At 43.1% G+C, this 20890-nt stretch overlaps 2 protein-coding genes and 1 pseudogene across 8 annotated transcripts; 1 reads left to right on the top strand and 2 right to left on the bottom strand.

Annotated features, from left to right (window-relative positions):
• The first annotated feature begins 4312 nt into the window (after positions 1-4312).
• LOC4340814 (uncharacterized) lies at positions 4313-6576 on the top strand. The gene is made up of 5 exons (XM_015786214.3): positions 4313-4585; positions 4709-4857; positions 4933-5094; positions 5739-5854; positions 6370-6576. Exons 1-5 carry the CDS (start codon positions 4426-4428, stop codon positions 6386-6388), a joined length of 606 nt encoding a protein of 201 aa, XP_015641700.1. The 5' UTR covers positions 4313-4425; the 3' UTR covers positions 6389-6576.
• A 798-nt stretch (positions 6577-7374) lies between these two features.
• Positions 7375-15744, bottom strand: LOC4340813 (uncharacterized). Of its 7 annotated transcripts, XR_010741996.1 has the most exons (12): positions 15539-15744; positions 14261-14341; positions 13653-13771; positions 12444-13063; positions 11154-12346; positions 10979-11058; positions 10669-10713; positions 10492-10587; positions 10334-10407; positions 8187-8331; positions 7890-8015; positions 7375-7660 (listed from the first exon to the last, which is right to left on the bottom strand). XR_010741996.1 is itself a non-coding variant. In XM_015787933.3 (11 exons), the coding sequence occupies exons 4-11, from the start codon at positions 12854-12856 to the stop codon at positions 7577-7579; spliced, it is 2211 nt and encodes a 736-aa protein (XP_015643419.1). In that variant the 5' UTR covers positions 12857-13063; positions 13653-13771; positions 13994-14341; positions 15539-15744; the 3' UTR covers positions 7375-7576. The 7 variants fall into 7 exon arrangements, 3 of the variants coding, with proteins under 3 accessions (XP_015643419.1, XP_015643417.1, XP_015643418.1); XR_010741995.1 differs by having other exon boundaries at positions 10492-10713; XR_010741994.1 differs by lacking the exon at positions 7890-8015.
• Positions 15745-15826: 82 nt separating this feature from the next.
• On the bottom strand, positions 15827-17840 carry LOC112939356 (protein THYLAKOID ASSEMBLY 8, chloroplastic-like; annotated as a pseudogene).
• Positions 17841-20890: the final 3050 nt, after the last annotated feature.

Raw genomic sequence — 20890 nt, 5'->3', positions numbered from 1 at the left:
GGCGTGGTGATGATGGTGTGATCGCCGGTTAATTCGTCCACCCGAATATAATGCCGCCGTAGTGGAGTACTGGAGGAGGCACGTCCAAACGAACGAACCATTATTATTCCTTTAACCGCTCACGTGCGCGCGCAACCCCTTCGTTTCCCCACGCGTGGCGCTGATACGTAACCGGCCTCGGCGCCACTATATATCTGACGACGTCATCCTCCATTCTCCAAGCGGCGCTCGATCGCCACTCGCCTTCGATCTGCTTCGGTTTTCCACTCCACCACTCGATCGCCACCATGGAGCCGGTTGTCTCGGTCTCGCGCGTGCGGCGCCGGTCGCCGTCGTGGTTCACGGTGGACGGCGGCGTGGCGGAGGAGCCGCTGCTCCTGCTCGGGGCACCGGCGGACGGCGACGACGGCGGCGACCAGGCGCGGGCGGCGCTCCTGCGCGTGGAGGAGCTCGAGCACCTCCTCGGCGACGTGGCGCGGAGGCTGTCGCGGCTGGACGCCAAGCGCGGCAGGCTCGAGGGCCAGATCGCCGCGGCGTCCCGCGGCCGCAGGGGTGGCGGCGCTCATCATCGCCGTCACGGGAGCGCTGGAGGAATATCGGAGTCGGAGGGCGAGGGCTACACGCGGAAGGGCGCGGGCGCCGTCCGCAAGATTCTCAGGGCGGCGGCCGGCGACGTGAAGAAGGCGCGGGAGTGGCTGGAGGCGGTGGCGGGGAGGCTGGAGGCGGCGCTCGTCGACGCCCGCGAGCGCCTCGCGCTGCAGCAGATGCTGGCAGCCGGAGCGTAGTTCCAGCAACCGCGGCTATATATTAGTACTTACTTATCGAATGATACTGCATTAGCGTATGTGTAATCCCAGCTCTGTGCTTCTTTTAATTAGTTTTCTGTTTCATAGACTCTTCGTCGTGCATGCATATTCATCGACATTGTTGCATTGTCACTGTGACCTCTATGGCTCTATGTAATTAATGTTATTGGTTCCTCGTTTTTTAACTTGTTCTGCTCCCGTTCCGAGAGTTACTTGTTGTAGTATTATGCAATGTCAAATTGGTATATTGTATATGTCAATATAGGAAGGTGTTTGGTTCAAGAGAAAACCAAGGAGAAAACAAAGGAAAATTTTCTATTGGAAAATCTACTGTTTATGCGCTTGGAAGAAAGGAATATATGTCAATATAGGATGTTTTGTGGGTATAAAAAAATTGGTCTTCGATTGTGCGACCGGAGAGCAAGCTATTGTCTGTAATGGAGTTACATGCTTGAAATGGTAGCCAAAAATCTCTTGTTTCTCTTCGGATGGCATAGTTTCGCTTAGGCTTATTGATGAATTTAGGTAAAATTGGTTCTATAACATCAAAAGTTTTCATTTGTTGGTTTTGCAAAACCATAGTTTCGCTTAGGCTTGTTGATGATAAAATTGGTTCTATAACATCAAAAGTTTTCATTTTGGTTTTACAATACGAAATGTACTGAGCAATTTAATAGCACCAAAGTTGCATCCCGATCATGATTTTAGTTTCTCTTTCTAGAGAAAGGTATTTTTACCCGGGCTTTACATCCAACAGGATATATACAACCTTTTTAAAATTAGAAACTTAGTATTTCAAACAGGAACTTAGCCCTCAAATTAATAACCCAATCTGAAATTCGCTCCTACGAAGATTTGAACTAAGGATCTTAGGGTGCTACTCAGGTCGCTGTAACTTAGTCCTGATTTTAGTTTTGTGGCCGGTGCCGATGAAAAAAGTATACTTCTTACTACTACTATTACTATTCTAGCGTGTATGACAGACTAGTTCCTCTAAGGCTGGATGGATTCAGTATGTTGTTTGTCTCAGTTTTTGCATGTTGGGATTGTCCAACACCTATTTTTATTCCTACTGTACTCTTGGCTAGATGTGCTACAACACAGACAGACAGGAGAAGTATTACTCATCTTCCATTGTCTAAGAAAAAGGAACGGAGGGATGCAAAATATAGTGGGATTATTCCTATAAAGTACTTTTGCGCACAAAAACATCCGTTAGAAGCCAGTGTTTTCTCTTCTTACGCTAAAGAGTGAGATGAGAGAGAAAATTCCTACACTATAGATCTTTTGGAAAACATGATTTTGAAAATGTAGGAACAAGAAAAACATTTTCCACGAATATGATGGAAGTGAATCCATGGGATAGATTTTGAAAAAAAAAAACTCGTCGTTCGGTAGCACTATAGGAAAAACATATGAAGTTTGAGAGACGGAGAGAAAACATTATAGGTCTTGTCTCTTCGTAATTTTTCTTCAAGATTCATATGAAATGAGCAATTCCATAGGAATTTCAAAAGATCGTGTGAAGGTATTAGTCCACTTTACACCCTTCAACTATTACATTTGTCTAAAATACACCATCAAACTTCAAAATTAAACCGGGTATCTAATACCCCTCAATTATTAAAACCATTAGACTTACCCCCCCCCCCCTCGTTCCAAACCAGGCAATTTTGGTTTACGTGGCATCTGACGTGGCAGTCCAGTTAGCGAAAAAATATAAAAAAACTATAGGGGCCCATCTGTCAGTTGCTAAAATATCTCTCTTTCTCCTCTTCCTCTCTCTCTCTCAATCTCATATTTCCCCTCTTGATCCCGTTTCTCGAGTGACGACACACAACGGCACAGAAGCGCCGAGCGCCACCGCCGCTGCCAGAGTCCTCCCTCTGGACCACCGCCACCGAGATCCTCCGCGAGACTGCCGCCACCGATCGATGTCCTCCTGAGTCCCGAGGTACACCACCCGATTTCGACCAGCAACAGAGACCAACGAGAAGAGGACGGATGCCGCTGGATTTTGTCCTGCTCCTCCCTGCATCAAGTATGAGACCCGCCACCCCTGAGAACCTCCACCGATCCATCGCCTCTAGGTGCCGCTGCTCCACCCCTACACTGCCGCGGTGCTACCTCACGAATCTACTCGAGGCTTGGCTGGCAACGATTCCTCATCCTTGAGTAAACGGCGATGGCAGGGGAGTGGCTTGGCCCTCTCCGTCTCAACCTCCTCCTTCGAGCTCGCGGTGAAAGGGGATTTTGGACTTTATGCCATCTTCCCAACGCCTCATTCCCAAATGCCATCCTCCTGAACGTCCTCGCTAATTTGCCACTAGGCCCCATAAAATTGTTGATTCTATGCCATTTTCTTCCCATTTTGATGCCACATCAGCAGCGGACGTGGAATCTCGATGGCGAATTGGCCGTCTTGCCCCTGGTGTGTGTGGACAAAAAAAAAAGCGAGCAGCAGCCGTCTCCAAATAAGCCACAGCAAACAAATAAGATTCTCAGCGAAGAAATAAAGCAGGGATTTTGGATCTTGCCACGATGGGCACTCAGACAGAACCATGGCTTCAACAAACCCTAGACCATCAGATCTAAAAAAAACAAGTGAATCCGGAGAAAAAAGTGAGGGAAACAGATGCCAAACTAAACCAAAAGAGGGGAAGATGGTGGATCTATCGATCTCATGTATGTGATTGGTGTCACGGTTTGGCCGCCGTCGCCAGTCGGTGGATTCATCAGCTGCTACTCGCGTTTTTTTAGGGTGGCGGAATGAGACGACGAGAAACGACACGTTTTTCTGTTCACGCGTGCCAAGGGGTACCGGTGAGGTGGAGTCAAAATTAGAGGATAATGGCATAGAATCAACAATTTTGTGGGGCCTAGTGGCATATTAGCGAGGACGTTCAGGAGGGTGGCATTTGGGAATGAGGCGTTGGGGAAGATGGCATAAAGTCCAAAATCCCCAGTGAAAGTAGCTCGGCTAACTGCGAGCCCGCCAAGGAAGTGGCGTAGGTGGCATCAACCTAGCGGTGGAGGCGGTATAGGCGACGTCAAGATGGCGGTGGAGGAGGCGCAAGTGACAGCAAGCTGGCTGTGGAAGCATGCGAGCGACAGCAAAGATTGCGCTGGAGACCCAAGGTAGCACGTGCAAAGTATATAGGGAGGGTTGAAGATGGCAAACTAGGGGATAGCTGACATGTAAAAAAAAATGTTGCCATGAAAACCTCCTGGTTTTGATAATTGAGGGGTGTTCGATACCTGGTTTTGAAGTTTGAGGTTTGAAGGGTATTTAGATAAATGTAATAGTTGAGAGGTGTAAAATGGACTTGTACGTTTTGTGAACCTCATTATTTTGTTCCAAGGGATTCTAATTTTCCTTCTAATTGCTATGTTATCTTCCAAGCCTTCTAAACAAGGTCCTAGGAATGTTGTATGGGCCTAAAAATAGGCCCACGGATACTAAACATCATGCTCCCCTAAAAAGCCCACCAAATGAGTAGTCTCCCATTCTGACCCTTCCTCCCGTCGCCGACGCCCTAAACCCCGCAAGAAACACCACACCTCGCCGCCGGCGACCCACCGGAGAGCGGGCAAGCCAGCCTCCCGCGCCGCCCACCCCATGGCGTCCCGCCGGTCGCTCCATCTCCTCACTGCCTCCCGCGGCATCTTCTCCACCCCGCACCTCGCCTCCCTCGGCTGGTTCGACAAGATCAAGAGCACCTTCACCGGCAAGAAGCCCGACGAGGCCACCGACCCCTCCGCCAACTTCACCCTACTCCGTGAGTGAGCTCTCCGGACGCATATGCCCTGTTCTCTTCTCTTCTCTTCTCTTGGTGGCGGCGTGGGTGATGGCCCTCCTGATTCGGCTTCTTGTTTGGTTTTTTGGGGGGAGATTCTTGCAGAGTTCGCGGATTCGATGGAGAAGGCGAGGAAGCTGGGGACGTTCAAGAACTTCGTGATGGGGCGGTGCAGCGAGGCCACCGTCGTCAACGCCTTCGAGAAGCACTCCGCCGTCCTCCGCTACCTCGGCACCATCGACCCCACCGGCGAGGTAGGCAAGGATCGATTGCATTCGATTTTTTGCGTTGCGTTGCGTGGTGGTTGTGTTGATTGTGTTGCTTTGCAGAAACTCAAGAACAGCGACAAGATCGGTGCCACCAAGCACTGCAACTGCACGATTGCGGATGTGGAGCACATACTGGCCAAGTACACATGGGCTAAGGAGGCTCAGAAGAAGATAGTAAAGCTCAAAGAAGAAGGGAAGCCGTTGCCGAAGAACTTCAATGAGGTAATTCCTGGTCTTGAAAGACCAAAGGTGTTATTAATCTAGTTGTTCACTACACATTTTAGAGATGCCTGTTATGACCGTTGAAAGGAACATAATTGGGAACAGATAGGAATTGGGAAGAAATATAATAGATTGAGAAAATTTGATGTATTTGTCTATTTGAGAAATATAAACCTAAAAGCATAAGGTATTAAAGTCAATATCATGGCCCACATATGATGGTACTACTGCGCTCTGTGATTTTTTTCAATGGCACTAAGCAAATTGGCCCCCTAGGATTTCTGTATGCCAAAATATGAATGAGGTCAGTGCAGAGATATCATTTTCTCTAGTGTTTACCATGTATCTGTGTAGAATCCTAATTTGTGATCAAAGTGGCAAAAGCTACTTTCAATTGTTGTAAATGATTTTCTGAACAATATTTAAGGAGAGAGTAAAAAATGTGGTATGTGTTTCGATTAAAAGACATGATAGAAGTTAGTGATTCATATTACTTCTTACATATATTAGATATCGGTATTACAGGATGCTCGATTTTGAATGTTGGATTTCAGCTTGTCCAAATTATTGTCATCTTGAATGCGACATTATGCCATATAATCTTTCAGTCATATTGAATCATTTTAATCATATCATGCGTGTAGGTGAAAAACCTAATGGGTTCTACACCACTGGACGTTGGCAGATCTAATCTGGAAAAGAGTGGACAGATAAGTAGAAATGCTATGTGCCCCTGTGGTTCTAAGAAACGATATAAAAAGTAAGATGCTTCTGAGCTTGATTCTGTTGGTAACAGTGTTTGCATTGTGGTGCTGCTATTCTTTGATTGGCTATATTTCCCCGGTTCCTTGATTGGCTATATTTCCTCATTGCTCTGACTGCAATAGTATCTTTTACAATTATAATGAGGACAATTGTTCTATTTAGTATACACATGGCTCTTGCTATTTGGAGTATTTAGCAAAAGATAGATCAAGATTAATGGATTTAAACTTTCCAATATGTGCATTGTCCTGTAAATTTTAACCTATTGCCAATCTTGAATAGAAAGATACATGTCTCAATCCTATATGCTACAAAATTGGAAGCTACCACAATGTTTGTGCATTTCATCTAAATGGGTTGTTGCACTATTTATCTATTAAGGAAATAAAAACTAAGAATGTAATAACTCTAATGGTGCAAACCAGATTTAGTTTTATATATTTATAGTGTATAGTGTATTTCTCGCCCATATTGTTTTGACATTTCCCTTTTGCTGCCTTGAATTTGAAGGTGCTGTGGAGCTTCTTGAAGTGAAGACCATGTTTTCCTTTGTGCTGACCACATGAAATATTTTGATTAGCCATGATCAAGAAGAGCATTCCTCTCTTTTTTTTTCACTTCAGCAGCAATGCAGATCATCCTGCCACAAACCTGACATTGAAATATGTAAAGCACCATAACTGAGGTTTGCATGACTGAGTTTTTTTTTTGCCAAAATTGCATTACATCTAAGCCGGCTTTGTTGTTAAATTTGCTTGTTTATATAAGAAGTCATGGAAATATCCATCACATTCTGCGTAGAAAGCCTGAACTTTGTTCAAGCAACGCCCGTAGATCAATTTTTTTTTTGGTTTATGGGTACATTACTAAGTCGAGAGATGCACTATACATGATGTATCCTGAAGCTGGTCATTCCGTTTGTTTGGGAAAGTAGCATGTGAATACTGATGCAATTCAGGACCCTTCATTGACATTCCTAAGTCCTATAGAATATGGAAAAATTTTGAAAATATATTTTTTTTCATTGGTGTTACATCAATATACACGTTTAAAAGAAATTTATGAAAGTATACCGTTGTTGCAAGGCGGTGCCACGAGATCGCAAGATTCGCCATGGTCTCGCAGATTGAGGGCATCAGACCGCGCGACCGCTCGACCTTGCGCGGTAAGTGCGCTAGACCGCGATAGAGAATTCAAACTAGCGCGATTAATACATTACTCATTAGCAATTAATTAATTAATATCATTTCTATAATTAGCATTATTAGTTATAAATAATTGCTAATTAGGATAATTAGTTACTAATCATTCTAAAGCGGTGTCGCTGTTTGCCCCTTCGAGACTTGGGTGGTGGTTGGATCCAGGTACTCACATACGATGACGGTATATTTGTGCTAGAAAAATTACATCCCGGATATTCTGAAAAAATAAATGAACAGTATATTTTCAAATTTAATTTCTATAGAATATTGCAGCTCTACGATAGCAGACAGAAAAGACAATGCCCCACAGAAATTTTAATCATGCAAAACTTTTCTTTGCTCCAAGGTAATTTTAAACATACAAAACTTATCTTCTCTCAAAATATGCCAGCTACAGTGTCATTCGCTCCTTAGGGGGGAGAGGATATCTAGTTATCTAGATAGGGGAATCACTGAATTGGCAGTTGACCCAACCAGAAACCGCAAAACATGTTCTAGACTTCCTAGTCCTATCTTCACTTGGTAGGCCGATCCCATGTCGTCTCTGATGTGAGGCTGTTCCCGTAGTACACCTGCTTTGTAGATTCATCCAGGTATGCCTGCCAACAATGGAAAAGTCAGCACTTCCATTTTAACGAACGTAAATGTTAAATAAGCAAGGCTATCATGGCACGATACTGGAGCAGAGAATACGTGAACTTGGTCCTCAAGACTTTCTTTTAGTGTGTATTTGAATTGTCATCAGAAAATCAAGTTGCATGCTGGATTTTATTCTAGACGTATCTCTAGTCATTGGAAGGACACTGGGATCTGAAGGAAGGTTGTTACCACGAATATGCTCCAGAGGTTGGAGCTCGGTGCTTTACCCATGCTACTAACAAGCCAGTCTTTGTGCAACTGAACTTCAACTGTAATCACATCTCTGGTGAAGAGATTGATGAGGTGAAGGATGTTCTGAGTGGTAAAAACTCGAATTAGCTTGTTAGATTAACTAGCTCCTATCTTGTTCTCGAATTAGCTTCAAAATGTTTCGCTTGCCAGGTTGAATTTTCTTCAATTTACTCCATTTAATATAGGTTGAGCTCAACTAGTCACAATAGAAACAGCAGTAAAAATTGTACTAACCTGCCATCCAGAAGGAAGACCCTTGCAGAGCTCTGCAAGATCAGGTTGTCCTTTATGCAGATCGGTGACACTCACTGGTGCAGAAATAGTCTCGCTATTTGCCTCCTTTTTTGCTTCCGCTCTCCTGCGTTTCACACGATCACGCCTGCACAAAATATTTGCTCAAACTGAAAAACCCGCAATATATGCAACGGAAAAACCCACGTACTCCCTCAAAACATTGGTAGTTGGGTTCCCAATTCCCAGTTAGTCAACAGTTTTCCATTGCATACCTAAATCTATAGCATTTTGTTGTAGAAAACTTAAAACTTGCCATATTATAAACTAAACAGTTCACCAAAAAAAAAGCATAAAGGACATGTAATCTTAATTTGTACAATGGTGGCATGATTCAAGGTCTACCCACAACTTATGTCAAGGCAAATCAACAACTATTTTTAGACATCCCATCTAAATAGTTGAAAAGATATCGGAATCCAAAAAGCTTTTAAAGTTCGAATTGAGACATGTCCAATCATTTCTCCAATACCAGAGTATAAGATATATAGGCATATGGCCAAGTTCCAGAAACCAGCTGGAGGTCTAATTGGGCATCTCCGAGATGGTTTCCAGCTGTTTCAACAAAACACTCCATATTGAATCCAACAAACTCCAAAGGAAACTAACTAGCCCAAAGCAGAAGTTCAGTTTTTTGGCAGTCATCAAACCAGCTATCACTGGTAGCAACCACAGAACATTGCTCAACTGGCAGAGGTTTGGCCGCACGAATCAGACATTACCTATACCTATTTCAAGTTGGAATAAAATCCTTATTTGTTGTGTTTGGTTCAGGAGGTGAGTTGGGTTGCACTCATCCATGTTTTTGGAATGGGATGCCCCCATCCATCCATCCATCCCAAACAGAGGCAAAGCATGTGTTTTGATTGAAGTGATGGGATGGGTCGGGTCGTGAATCCACTTGTCAGGGTGTTTGGTTTGGGGACAGGTGAGATGGGATGATTCCTGAAAGGGAATATTCCCTCTAGATCTAGGTCAGCTTCATACCTCGAAAACTGCTACACCGTCCAATAGTCCAATTTCTCAAAAAAATAGGATCATTCCATCCCTTGTGCCAAACACATGGATGGGACCATCCCATCCCATAAAAACAGGGATGGGTCTAATCCATGCCACCTCATCCCCAAACCAAAACATTAAGCATGTGTTTGGTTCCAGGGATGGAGTGGGTTGGGTTGGGTTGGGTCGAACCCATTTTTCAAGGTGTTTGGTTTGAGGATAGGTGGGATAGGATGATCCCTAAAAAGAAATATTCTCCTAAGATCCGGGTTGGATTGGTCCCTCAAAAATTGGCGGACCAATCCATCCCACTTTTCTGTCTCATTGACATGTGGGTCATCCCCGAAAACTAGGATCATTTTCCATCCCTCATGCCAAACGAATAGATGGAATGATCCCGTCCTAAAAAGAAGGATGAGTCCAACCCATGACCCATCCCACCTCATCCCCAAACCAAACACATCCCAAGGGATGGCCTATCAATGAGAAAAATGGGTTGGATTGGTCTGCCCTTTTTAAGGGACAAGGGCAACCCGGATCTCAAGGGAATATTCTCTTTTAGGGATCATCCCATCCCACCTGTCCTCAAACCAAACACCCTGAAAAATGGGTTCAACCCAACCTGACCCATCCCATCACTTCAACCAATTATTTGCCCCTAACTGTCACATGACATGGATGGATCCAATGAAACATCAAGGGCAAATAAGAGATCACATGAAGTTGACAGGGGCAAATAAGGTCATCCTTTACATCATCTATTTACTAATCTAATTACATTAGTTTGCTATACCTCCAAAAAATGTTCATACATAACTTTTTTTGTAGTCATACACATGCAACCAAAGTGAAGTACCAAACCCTCAAAAGCAGGCAGCTAAAACATATTAAGCTAGTGTACATTACAAAGAACAAATGATTATCATATGAAAAATACAAACAGATATCAGATATGGTAATACTGCAAACACAAGATAAAACAAAATAGCCATGACAGCAGTCAGAAGTAATATGTGGTAGGTCTTAACTAGTATTCTGGTAAGTTAATGAAGGTATTAAAATCAAACTATCATATAGTAAGGAAACAATACCAGTCACCACCAAGGGGAACAAAATTGGCATTTTCCTGAGCTTCTCCGCTGGCTATCTGTTGCTTGCGCCACTCCTGAAACAAATGGAAGGAACATAAATGAATTGGCAACTTCAAAGATATTTCATGTATGTGATGTCAGGCGAAAGAGAAGTTTACATCAATATCCTTTTGACGCTTTCTTTCTAATGCGTCCAAAGCACTTTCTGGCTCTTCATCCTCCTCATCACGAAGCTCCTCCTTAGCAGCTTTCCACTATTATAAGAAAATACACAAGCAGTTGTGTTAGCAAAGTGAAATTGGTGGAGGAATAAGTATATGCACATCAATACTCACCTCATTTTATGCCTTACCATGTAAACAGATTGATCTGCCTTTAAACTAAGAAATGGTGAAATGAGAAAAATAAATCAGGTAGCACATAGTTAATATGTTTTCAGAATCTTTTTCAGCATAACCTCTATTTGACAGAAGGAAATAAACAAGTTTAAGCTGCTCTAGTTCTTTGTTGGAAGAGGCAGTTGAGGACTTCACAATCTCCATACACTTCATCAGGTATATATACATAAACAATTAGCAATTACACATGTTGTGAACAGATATGATGCTTGGAAACAGTTATAGGAGGCTCATCGTAGAGAGCTACCTTATCCACCAGACTTGAAACCTTCTTATTAGACCTCAGTGATGTTGCAACAGAAACAGCTCGCTTCTTGCTACGAACAACTGCAAAACACAGCAAAAGGTTAAACAATGTTTTCCATGTAGGAACCATAAACAAGATAGTATATTAGTTTTTTTATGAGGAATAACAGAATTACCTTTGCTCTGACTTGTGGTACTTGTAGAAGCCTGTGCAGAACTTCCCTGTATGGATGCTGATGCTGATGTTGCTCCCACAGGTTGGCTCAAAGATGCAAGTTTTGCCTCCTTGGATATGATGTTGTCAGACTCCCTGGAATGCAAACTACTATTCGCAGGAGCAAGATTGGAAGAGCTTGTTGTGTTATCTAATACACTGCTAGAAGTGGCAGAGACTGATGCCGCGTAGTATCCAGAAGGCTCAGCTGCTTCTCCAGTGGCAGCCATAGTGACTGAAGGATAGCTATAGTAAGAAACAGGTACTGGAGCAATAGATGTGGCATCAACAGGAATAGATATGCCACTTGCAGATACTGGTGCATAGTAACCATTCTGGTGTGCTTGAACGACATGAGGCTCACTCGTTTGCATATAATAGCTGGCATGTGTACCTTCTGTACCTGCAGCAGCATAGTACTCCATTCCAGGAACTGTATAGACCAAGTTTGCTTGATCGACATAGGACTGTGGAATTGTTTCAGTAGAAACAGATGACACAGCAGGTTCTTCAGGAGGAGGTGGAGGAGCTGGTTCATTCTCAGGTGGTGGAGGTGGAATCCATTCATCTTCTGGTGGTGGTGGAGGAATGTCGCTATCCTCTAGGGGTGCAGCTGAACCGTCCAACAATAACAAAGCCGGTGACTGAACTTGCTCTGATGGAGGATATTCCTTAATAGGCGTGGAATTCGAGTGCTTATGCTCTTCAACATTGTCATCGTCAACCTCCATATCCACATCCATATCTTCATCATTGTCGGATTCAATTTTTGATGGGACTGTTGTGGTATCATTTTCTTCTGATTTCTGAATGGATGATGTTGAAAATGGCTCCTCATTTTTAACATTTCCATCCATCATAACGTCAGTGCTCACCTCAGATTTCAAACCCTCACCATTGGAGGGTGGCATCATCACTTCAGCTTCATTAGGTGTTTTGTGTTCTGTGTCTGCTTTCTCTGGATGTCTAGGTTCAGTGGTAGAGTAACTAGTTTCCAATTTGGAAACTGAGAATTCTAGTTGCTTAAGGTGTACCTCAGCATGCAACCACAATGGAAGCAAAGAAGATCCATACGATGAAAGTGCATTGCAGTCTGATATTCGTATCTCAATTTCTCTTTTTAGCAATTCAACATTGTAAATGGAACCATGCAACCTACAACAGAAGCATGACAAAAGTTTAGTTATACAGTTCAAGGTGTGGAAAAATGCTTGAAAGAGGAAGTAAATGGCAGAAAAATAATAACAAGCACCTTTCTAGCGGCTTCAATCTTTGCAGCAATTCCTCGCCATATCTTGCAAGCTGCAAAGGATCAATGTCCATCGATTCATGACTAGTGACAGCTCCAGCATAAGCATAAGCATCATGAGTAGGCTGTCCCATTCCCAAAGTAGCATAAGCCACTGAGCCATTTAGCACAGATATATCACTTGGATAAGCTTCCACGGCATTGTGGGTAAGGGCATGTGCTTGGGCCTCCATAGAGTAGTCTACATGAGTAGGAGCAGATGCAGAAGTGACACTGTCAGCTGCAATTTCAGAAGCTAATACATTAGGAATCTCCCAAGAGGTTTCTCCAGTAACTGTGTTCCAATAGTAACACTGGTTGCTCTGCTCATGCATTATAGTCTTCCAATTCCCACCAATGTCACCAACAATTTGCATCCCAGATGAGTCAGGAATAGCTTCAGTTGCTGTTGCAGTCCCATCTTCCAGAGTTGGCTTTATGGCAACAACATTTTCTTCAGCAATATTTCCAGTGCACTTCTTATCATCAGCTTCAGTTAACTCTTGTTGGACATTAGCAGAACCAGCCAGATCACTTTGTGCATCACCTTCATTCCTAGTCAAGTCCCCACGTTCATGAGTAATCTGAAACAAGCAAAGTAGTGTTACCATGAGGCCAGGTGTGTTCAAACTCTTCAATAATAAAATCAATTCTCAAGCCAAAGAGATATAGTTGACAACATTGCTTCCTATAGTGGCTAGTGTACAGGAAAACAATATTGCTAAGAATAGGCCAAGGGCCTGTTTGGCATGGCTTCTCCTGGATTCTTGCGGAAAATAGAGTTTGCAAACTGAACAATGTAATTTAATCATCCAACGGTAGACTCAAATGTGTGAACAAAATGTCTCGCCCTAACAGCATTTGGGCCCAGCTCCAACTCCAAGATTTGTTGGAGCTAGAGATATCGAACTCCAAGTCTCCAACAATACTAGAGAGTAGCTGTACCAAACAGGGCGGCTTGTTGGCCAAGCAAGCCCCCCCCCCCCCCAACAACACACACACACAACAAAAGCTAGCTTATTATAAGCCATTTCATAGGCTCCAGCTTATTTGTTGCTTTATATAGTACAAAACTAGCATAAGCTTAAGTTCAAGAGCCCATAAGATAAACCAAAGCTGTAGATCGACCCAAAGAAATGGATAAAGAGAAGCCAAAATGAAAGGTAGAATTACCTTATCACCTGCATCTGCAGGATTAGCCTCTGTTTCATCATTGGGTTGATCTGCTGCTTCCTCTTCCTCTTCATCATCACTATATTGCCCAAGCAACGCTAGAGGATTCTCCTTCTTATCTGGAAATAAGAATGGATCAGTAAAATTGCAATAGCTTGCATGTGGCAATCTGCATTGCACTTTATTCTGAAGTATATATGAAGATACACAGTATTCGAGTATAATAGAAGTCAAACAAGTGGTATATATAGGTTAAAACTATGTTACATGCAGTATATCAGCCTGGCAATAATATAACAACCAGGTTAGGAGATGAATTATAGAGAAAGAGACATACGAACCGAGGAGGCAACAATCACATTCTGATCCGCACGCTTAGAGGCTGCCAAAAGAGAAATTACCCATAGGCATTTACTCAATTTTGACAGTAGCAGCCCGGTTTGAAGAATTTACTCAATGTTCCTTGCAGGCCGGAACCCTACATGTGCCTCAACCATATATGTGGAGCATATATATGCTTGTACAAAAATTCCAAATTTCCACCAAATTTAGGTTCCACAGGCATGTCTTCTTTACAAATCCCTTGGAAGGAAACTGATGAAACCCACCTGAAGAAGATGGTGAAGTGGGAACCCCAGTTTGTTGGTCATGGTTTTCCCCTCGCTCTCCCTCTTTCGAAGGTGTTCCCCCTGCAAAATACCGTAGCAGCAGTCAGCTTTTCATCAAAAATATCTATCCCAAAATATATCAGAATGCCTCTGGAGGCATGCTAATTTAATATCTCTTACATATTAGGTCGCTATACTGTTACTACTTACAAGCACGTATTGCTACCCTAATTACCCCTTTCATCGTTAAAAAACTAGGAAGAGTATCCAAGAACTACACCTCTACTATATAAACGTTGATTTAATTTGTTTATCGACCTTCCTTCCCTTAACCAAACCTAAACTTTTATTTGCTCTGACTGCTATATGAGGTTTCTGCCCCCTCCCATTTCACATGTTCAAAATTTGGTTAGTTCAATATAAATTCACCTCTGCCTTCACCACCGAACCTTTTCATTGCCCAAGCTATCGCCGCAACCCAACCCTATTTATTCTTTTTTAAGGCAAAAACATCAGAAGCACCATTTAAGTTATATTTATGTGTTTATGTGCAGCTTTTATACATGATTTTGTGTTATCTAGGTTCAGTGCAGTTTCACTTGTCCCCGTCCAACGTATTTATTGTCGTTCCTTGGATGTTGACACTTATCTTCTCTTCTCTTCCTAGTGTTTAAACATGATGATAATCCATATTTTTGTTTCAGATTTGGCCAGTTCAGAAGATGTGCTGGATATATTTATTTCCAAATGTGGCGAACAATTGTGCCCTTTGGTATTATTAAACCTTATTAGTCAACACTTTGGATAACTGCTTAGATACTGCTGACTCAAAGCCTAACAGGCTGACCATTTGTCAGTTAGGCACTTCATCCTCCTTTCAAATCCATATCGTGTGCTACCTCCAGATCATACATACTAGAAACAACCAAACAACATATTCCAAACCCATCCGCACGGATCAGACAGCCCTCAGGTTGAGTTCAGGATTAGCTTCGAGCAGTGGGGGATGGACCGATCCACGCACCAAACGATAATAAGTAACCACAAGACAAAAAACAATCTCGTGCTGCCCGAATCAATCAAGCTCGATCGAAAAGCGTAGCCCGCCTACAAATCTAGCACTAGTCACGAATCAACCGCTCTCAACCATCAGCTATTCCCTAAAATCAATCAGGCGAGCGAGAGACTAATCACGAACGCACGCCGCGATCGATCAGAAAGCGAACGAGATCGCCCCCCCCCCCCCCAGATTTTTCGAGAGGCCGTAGGACGACTCACCGGGGGAGGGATCGAGGAAGAGGTCGAGCTTCACCCTGCGGCCGCCCGCGGCCGCCTTGGCCGCAAGGCGGCGCTCCTTCCTCCTCCCCATCGCGCGGCGCAGCGGGCGGGCGAGCGAGTTTTCTCTCTCCTGTTTTCTTTTTCCTCCTCCCCTAGGGTTAGGGTTTCGGAGGCCGTGAGATGGGGAGGAGGCGAAGACGAAGAACGAAAGGGAGGGGTCTCGTGCTCTCTCGTGTTTGGAAAGGAGAGGAAAGCGAAGCGGGGTAGGGCGGCGAGGCGGTTTCGATGTGCGCGAATCGTAAAGCATGGGGTATATATATGGGCTTCAGAGTCCAGAAGAACTCGCTTATCGTTGGGCCTAGTAGTAGGGAATAAGTTCACTTGACGTCCCTCGACTTCATGTCGAGTCTGTCTAAAGTCCCTAATCGCAATACCAGAAATTTCTACCCCTCAATTATTACAAACTGTGCAAAAAAAAAAAAAGTCCCAAGGCAGTATTGACCCAATTTTTCCAGGTTTCGCTGACATGGCATACAGTGGGCACCACATGTCTGTGTCATCTCTTCTCTTCTCTTTCTTTTCTTTTTCTTTTTTCTTCTTCTCTTTTCTATCATCTTTCCTTTCGTCTCCTCTATTCTCTTCTTCAGCGAGACTGAGAGGCTAGCAGACGAAGCAGGCAGGGGTCGGCGCAGGCAATGACTACGAGTGCAAAAGAAACATCAGTAACTTTAATAATCCTCAAGTTTCTAAATGATAATCAAATTCATAGTTAAGCCGTTGTTGTGTTGCTCTTCTCTCTCGCGCATTTCATCGAGCATCTCTCTGGCCAACGGCAAGATCTTGGCCTTCCACTCCCGGAAGTCCGCCTCGAAGCCCAACCGCTCCATTCCCATCACCATCACCATGTACATGTACTTGTCCACCTTGCAGCCTCCCATCCTCACCGCCACCTCGTACACACTCCGCCCCGCGCGCGTCTTCGCCCTCACCACCAGCGTGCGCACCAGTTGTACATGTCCTCCTCCCCCCTCCACGACCCCGTTGCCTTGCTCCTTCTCCTCTAGGAACGCCTCCACAAGCGCATCCACGGCAGCGGTGGTGCCGTCCTCGGTGACCGGCGAGGAGGACACAAACGTGGCATAGAGGGTCAGGTTGGGGCGTTACCAAGGCTCGGCGCGGGCAACGTGGAGCGTGGAGAGGGCGAAGGACCAGTAGCCCTGACATTGGAGCTCGGCCATGGCGGTGAGGAGGTCTCTCTTGAGGAGGAGGCCGTGAGAGGTTGAGGCGGCGGCGACGGCCGGGGAGCGGTTAGAGTAGGTGAGTCACTTGAGGGATTGCACGGCGAGGATGGCCTCCATAGATAGGGAGCAGTCGCGCTGAAGCGGGCCACAGTTGATGCGCCCCGCCCCTGTCTACTTCGCCTCCCACCCGCTCTCGCGCTCGCCCACCATCGTCCTGCCCGCCGGCTCCTAGTCTCGCTGAAGAAGAGAAGAGAGGAGACGAAAGGAAAGAGGAGAGAAAAGAGAAGAAGAAAAGCGAAAAAGAAGATAAGAGAAGGGAGAACGCTGACATGTGGGGCCCACCATATGCTACGTCAACAAAACCAGGAAAATTGGGTCAATATTGCCTCAGTGTCTTTTTTTGCATGGTTTGTGATAGTTGAGGGGTAGAGATTTCTGGTATTGCGGATTGAGGACCTCAAATGGTAGCAATTACTATTCTAGCCCATTTAAAATCCCACGCAAGCATGTCACATCTTCACTCACTAGCAATTACGCATCATTTACAATATTATATTATAGAGATCAATAAAATTATTAGAAGTTAAAGCTCACATGCAAGTATACCACATCATCACCCACTAGCAATTATTATTCTCGTCCATTTAAAATCCCATGCAAGCATGTCACATCTTCACTCACTAGCAATTACAAATCATTTACAATATTATTGTCAACGTTTAATGTCGCGGCGATTCCGGTATTTGCATAGTATGGGGATCGTTGGTACCAGATATATGCGAGACTTAGGTAAAAGAGATGGGGACGAGGATTTTTATACAAGTTCGGGCCCCTGAATTGTTAGGTAATAGCCCTACATCCTGTTGGCCGAAGCCGGTCATTGCTCTTATTCACCATAATCACACCAGTACAATATTTGGGGTAGCTTATCTAACCGTCATCGACTTGGCGGCCGGATCACCAACACTAGTCGACGACGGGGTAGTCTTCCTCCTCGAATCAGCATTCAGCGAGGTCAGAGATAGCGCTAGATTCCTCTCTTTGGTTCCTGTAGGTACCATATGGGGTTTTCCTAGGCTTATCTCTGATGTCGATATCTGGCAGCTTGTCTTGGCGTATGTTGGCTTGTATGTTGATCTTGTGTCTTGATCTATTGTTCCGTGTCCCCTCTCCTCCTAGGGGGCCTTGTATTTATACACATAGGTGTCCACTTGTCCAAGTAGAACTAGGAAAACCAATATAGATACGATCCGAGTAGTACTTGTCGTTTCCATGTAGAACTCTATTCATCCTTCCTTATGCGGAACTCCTCCTATATCCGAAAGTTGTTTCCGTATAAGACATGGTATGTGGTGGGTCCTACCGAGATTTAGTCAACTACTATTAGGTATGTGGTATCCATAACCCTGACAATTATATTATAGAGATCGACAAGTATGTGTCAAATCATCTTCCTCACATTATTTTCTCAATATTTCAACTTTCACTATTTCGATAATATTTAACCTATACTTATTCATGAATTCCGCAGCAAAGCACGGGGTATCACCTAGTTCTATATGTGAACACAACAAAACATTAGAGACAATTAGCTATTTTATTTATTGCTGACTAAAAACAATAGTTCAGCCACCTAGGAGAATAGGAGAACAACCACCAAAGCACAACGGTTGCGTACCAAACAAGTTATGAAGCTCACATCTATACTATCTATATAGTTGATGCCCACTAACTTCTAAAACATAATATGTAAGTGTGACACATCATTACTCACTAGCAACACTTAGAGTATTTTAAATATCATGCAAACATGACATATTGTTTACAATTTTGTTATATTTTTAGAACTCAATATGCAAACAATGTTAAACGATTAACTCCACATCATTTTTTATTATTTAAACATGAACATTTACCATTTTTATAATGTATAACATGTATTTACCACATATCCCGCAACAAAGCGTGGGGTATCACCTATTCCTCTAATGATGGGATTCTTCTTAGAGCATGAACAATGCACCGACACGGTGAGTGGTTTTAGCTCGCCAAAAACGGAGCGACTGCTCCACGTTGTCCTCTGGCGTGCACTCTGGAGCTACACGTGTCCTCGACAAAGGATTTTAGTCATTCTCAGTTTGTTGATTTCACAAATTAATTAAATGTCATGTTGGAGGGCTGAGAATATAGCATTTTATCCCTAGCCCCAATTCCCGCATAAATTAAACTTTTTTAATGTTCACTCCATAATGTTAGAGCAAGTTTAAGGCCATTCCCAACGCAATAACTAGGATGGTGTTTATAGCATTAAATAAGATGCCAACTAGGATGAAAAATGATGTGGCAAGTGAATAAATAAGGAAAGAGAAGGAAATCATGTCTTGCATGAGACATAGTTTCTACACGACATCCAAGATATCATGTGAGATAAGTAGCATTAAAATTAAGTATGGAATAGTGGTATTTGCATTGGAAGAGTAGTTTCTTGATGATGTGGAGTTTATGGAAACTATATCTAGTATCTTGGGTTGGGAATGGCCTAATAGTATAACCAACTACTAGCTGCAAAATAACTATAGCCAACTTAATAGCCAATTCATACAAAAATTACCTATAAACATACACTTACATGGTCCCACCCATCATACACGTATTCTGTCTTGGAGTCCGTGTTGCAGCTGCCTACAAATCTGTAACCTGCTGCTCTTCTCTCTCCTCTTTTATCTTCTCGGTATGTGGTTATAGTTGGCTTATATTCTGCTATTGTACCTGCTCTTACAACGACTACCGGTTGTGCTATTTCCCCTTCTTTTCTAACTCACCACTCTTTTTCCGCATGCACCCTTTTTTAAAATTGTTAAATGGTGTTTTTTTTAAAAAGTTTTCTACATGAAAGTTGCTTTAAAAAATAATATTAACCTATTTTTTAAAACAAATATTCAATACTTAATTAGTCATTTTTTCAGTTCAATGTGCGTGGGAGATGAGTTCCCAACTCATTGAGAATAACACAGCCTCCGGAATTAATAAGTTTTGGCACGTGGTACTGTTGCACGCTGCAGTTTTAGCAAGGAATCAAATCTTTCACCAAATCATGTTGTTGAACAACCATGGTGAATGGTCCAATCACTTTCTAGTGTTGTACTACCATTTTAGTCACGTGTTGCGTGTGATAAAATGGAATGCATAAATGTTTTTCAACTAAAAGGACTATTCAAGCTAGTCCGTCAATTTTAGTTTACGACTTTTCCTAGCACCCTTGTAAATAGCCACCCTTTTATGCAGGGACATATTCTTAGGGAATTTGTTTCGCCTTAAGCTTTCATTGTCTGCTTAGGGTGTGTTTAGTTCTTTGGGTGTAAAGTTTTTAAAATATACGGACACACATTTGAAATATTAAACGTATAGTAATAACAAAAACAAATTACAGATTCTGCCTGTAAACTGCGAGACAAATTTATTAAGCCTAATTAAACAGTCATTAGCAAATGTTTACTGTATCATCACATTATCAAATCATGACGTAATTAGGCTTAAAAGATTCGTCTCGCAATTTACATGCAAACTGTGCAATTAATTTTTTTTCCCACATTTAATGCTCAATGCATATGTTCAAACATTTGATGTGACGTTTTTTGCCAAAAATTTTTGGGATCTAAACAAGGCCTTAGTTACCTATTAGCTATAAGCAAAACTTGAATTCTAGTTACCTATTAGCTATAAGCAAAACTTGAATTCGAATCTTAGTTTTGTAGTTGATTTTAGGGTTTTTTATAGTTTATTTTTTACATGGGGTTTTAAATCGTAAAACGTATAGATAGATATAACCTTTTTATCCATACATAATATGGTTGATTTTTTTCAAGGCTTCTCAATCTTAACTCTACGGATAAGTCATAATTTGCCGCATACGGCAACACATTGAGGCGGACTTCTACCTAATTAAAAACCATCGCTCTCAAGATGGTAAAATTCGAGACAATTTCTCCCAAAGCGGGAAGATGCTTGGACCTAAACCAAACCCTCTCCATAAATTCGTCAAACAGATAGACAAGCAAGATCCCGGCGGGGCCCACCAGGTTAGGAAGCGGGAGCCAATCAGAGAAGAATG

The sequence above is a fragment of the Oryza sativa genome, chromosome 6 (assembly GCF_034140825.1).
Source record: "Oryza sativa Japonica Group chromosome 6, ASM3414082v1".
Taxonomy (NCBI): Eukaryota; Viridiplantae; Streptophyta; class Magnoliopsida; order Poales; family Poaceae; genus Oryza; species Oryza sativa.
This window is presented reverse-complemented; position numbering and strand designations above follow the sequence as displayed.

Excerpts from the sequence above, each read along its gene's own strand:
- LOC4340814 (XM_015786214.3), top strand. The coding sequence starts at position 4,426 with ATGGCGTCCCGCCGGTCGCTCCATCTCCTCACTGCCTCCCGCGGCATC. Across the intron at positions 4,586-4,708 it reads CGCCAACTTCACCCTACTCC|AGTTCGCGGATTCGATGGAG; the intron begins GTGAGTGAGCTC and ends AGATTCTTGCAG. Across the intron at positions 4,858-4,932 it reads CCATCGACCCCACCGGCGAG|AAACTCAAGAACAGCGACAA; the intron begins GTAGGCAAGGAT and ends GTTGCTTTGCAG.
- LOC4340813 (XM_015787931.3), bottom strand. The coding sequence starts at position 15,629 with ATGGGGAGGAGGAAGGAGCGCCGCCTTGCGGCCAAGGCGGCCGCGGGC. Across the intron at positions 14,342-15,538 it reads CTTCCTCGATCCCTCCCCCG|GGGGAACACCTTCGAAAGAG; the intron begins GTGAGTCGTCCT and ends GGTATTTTGCAG. Across the intron at positions 8,016-8,186 it reads GTCTTCCTTCTGGATGGCAG|AACATCCTTCACCTCATCAA; the intron begins GTTAGTACAATT and ends TTTACCACTCAG.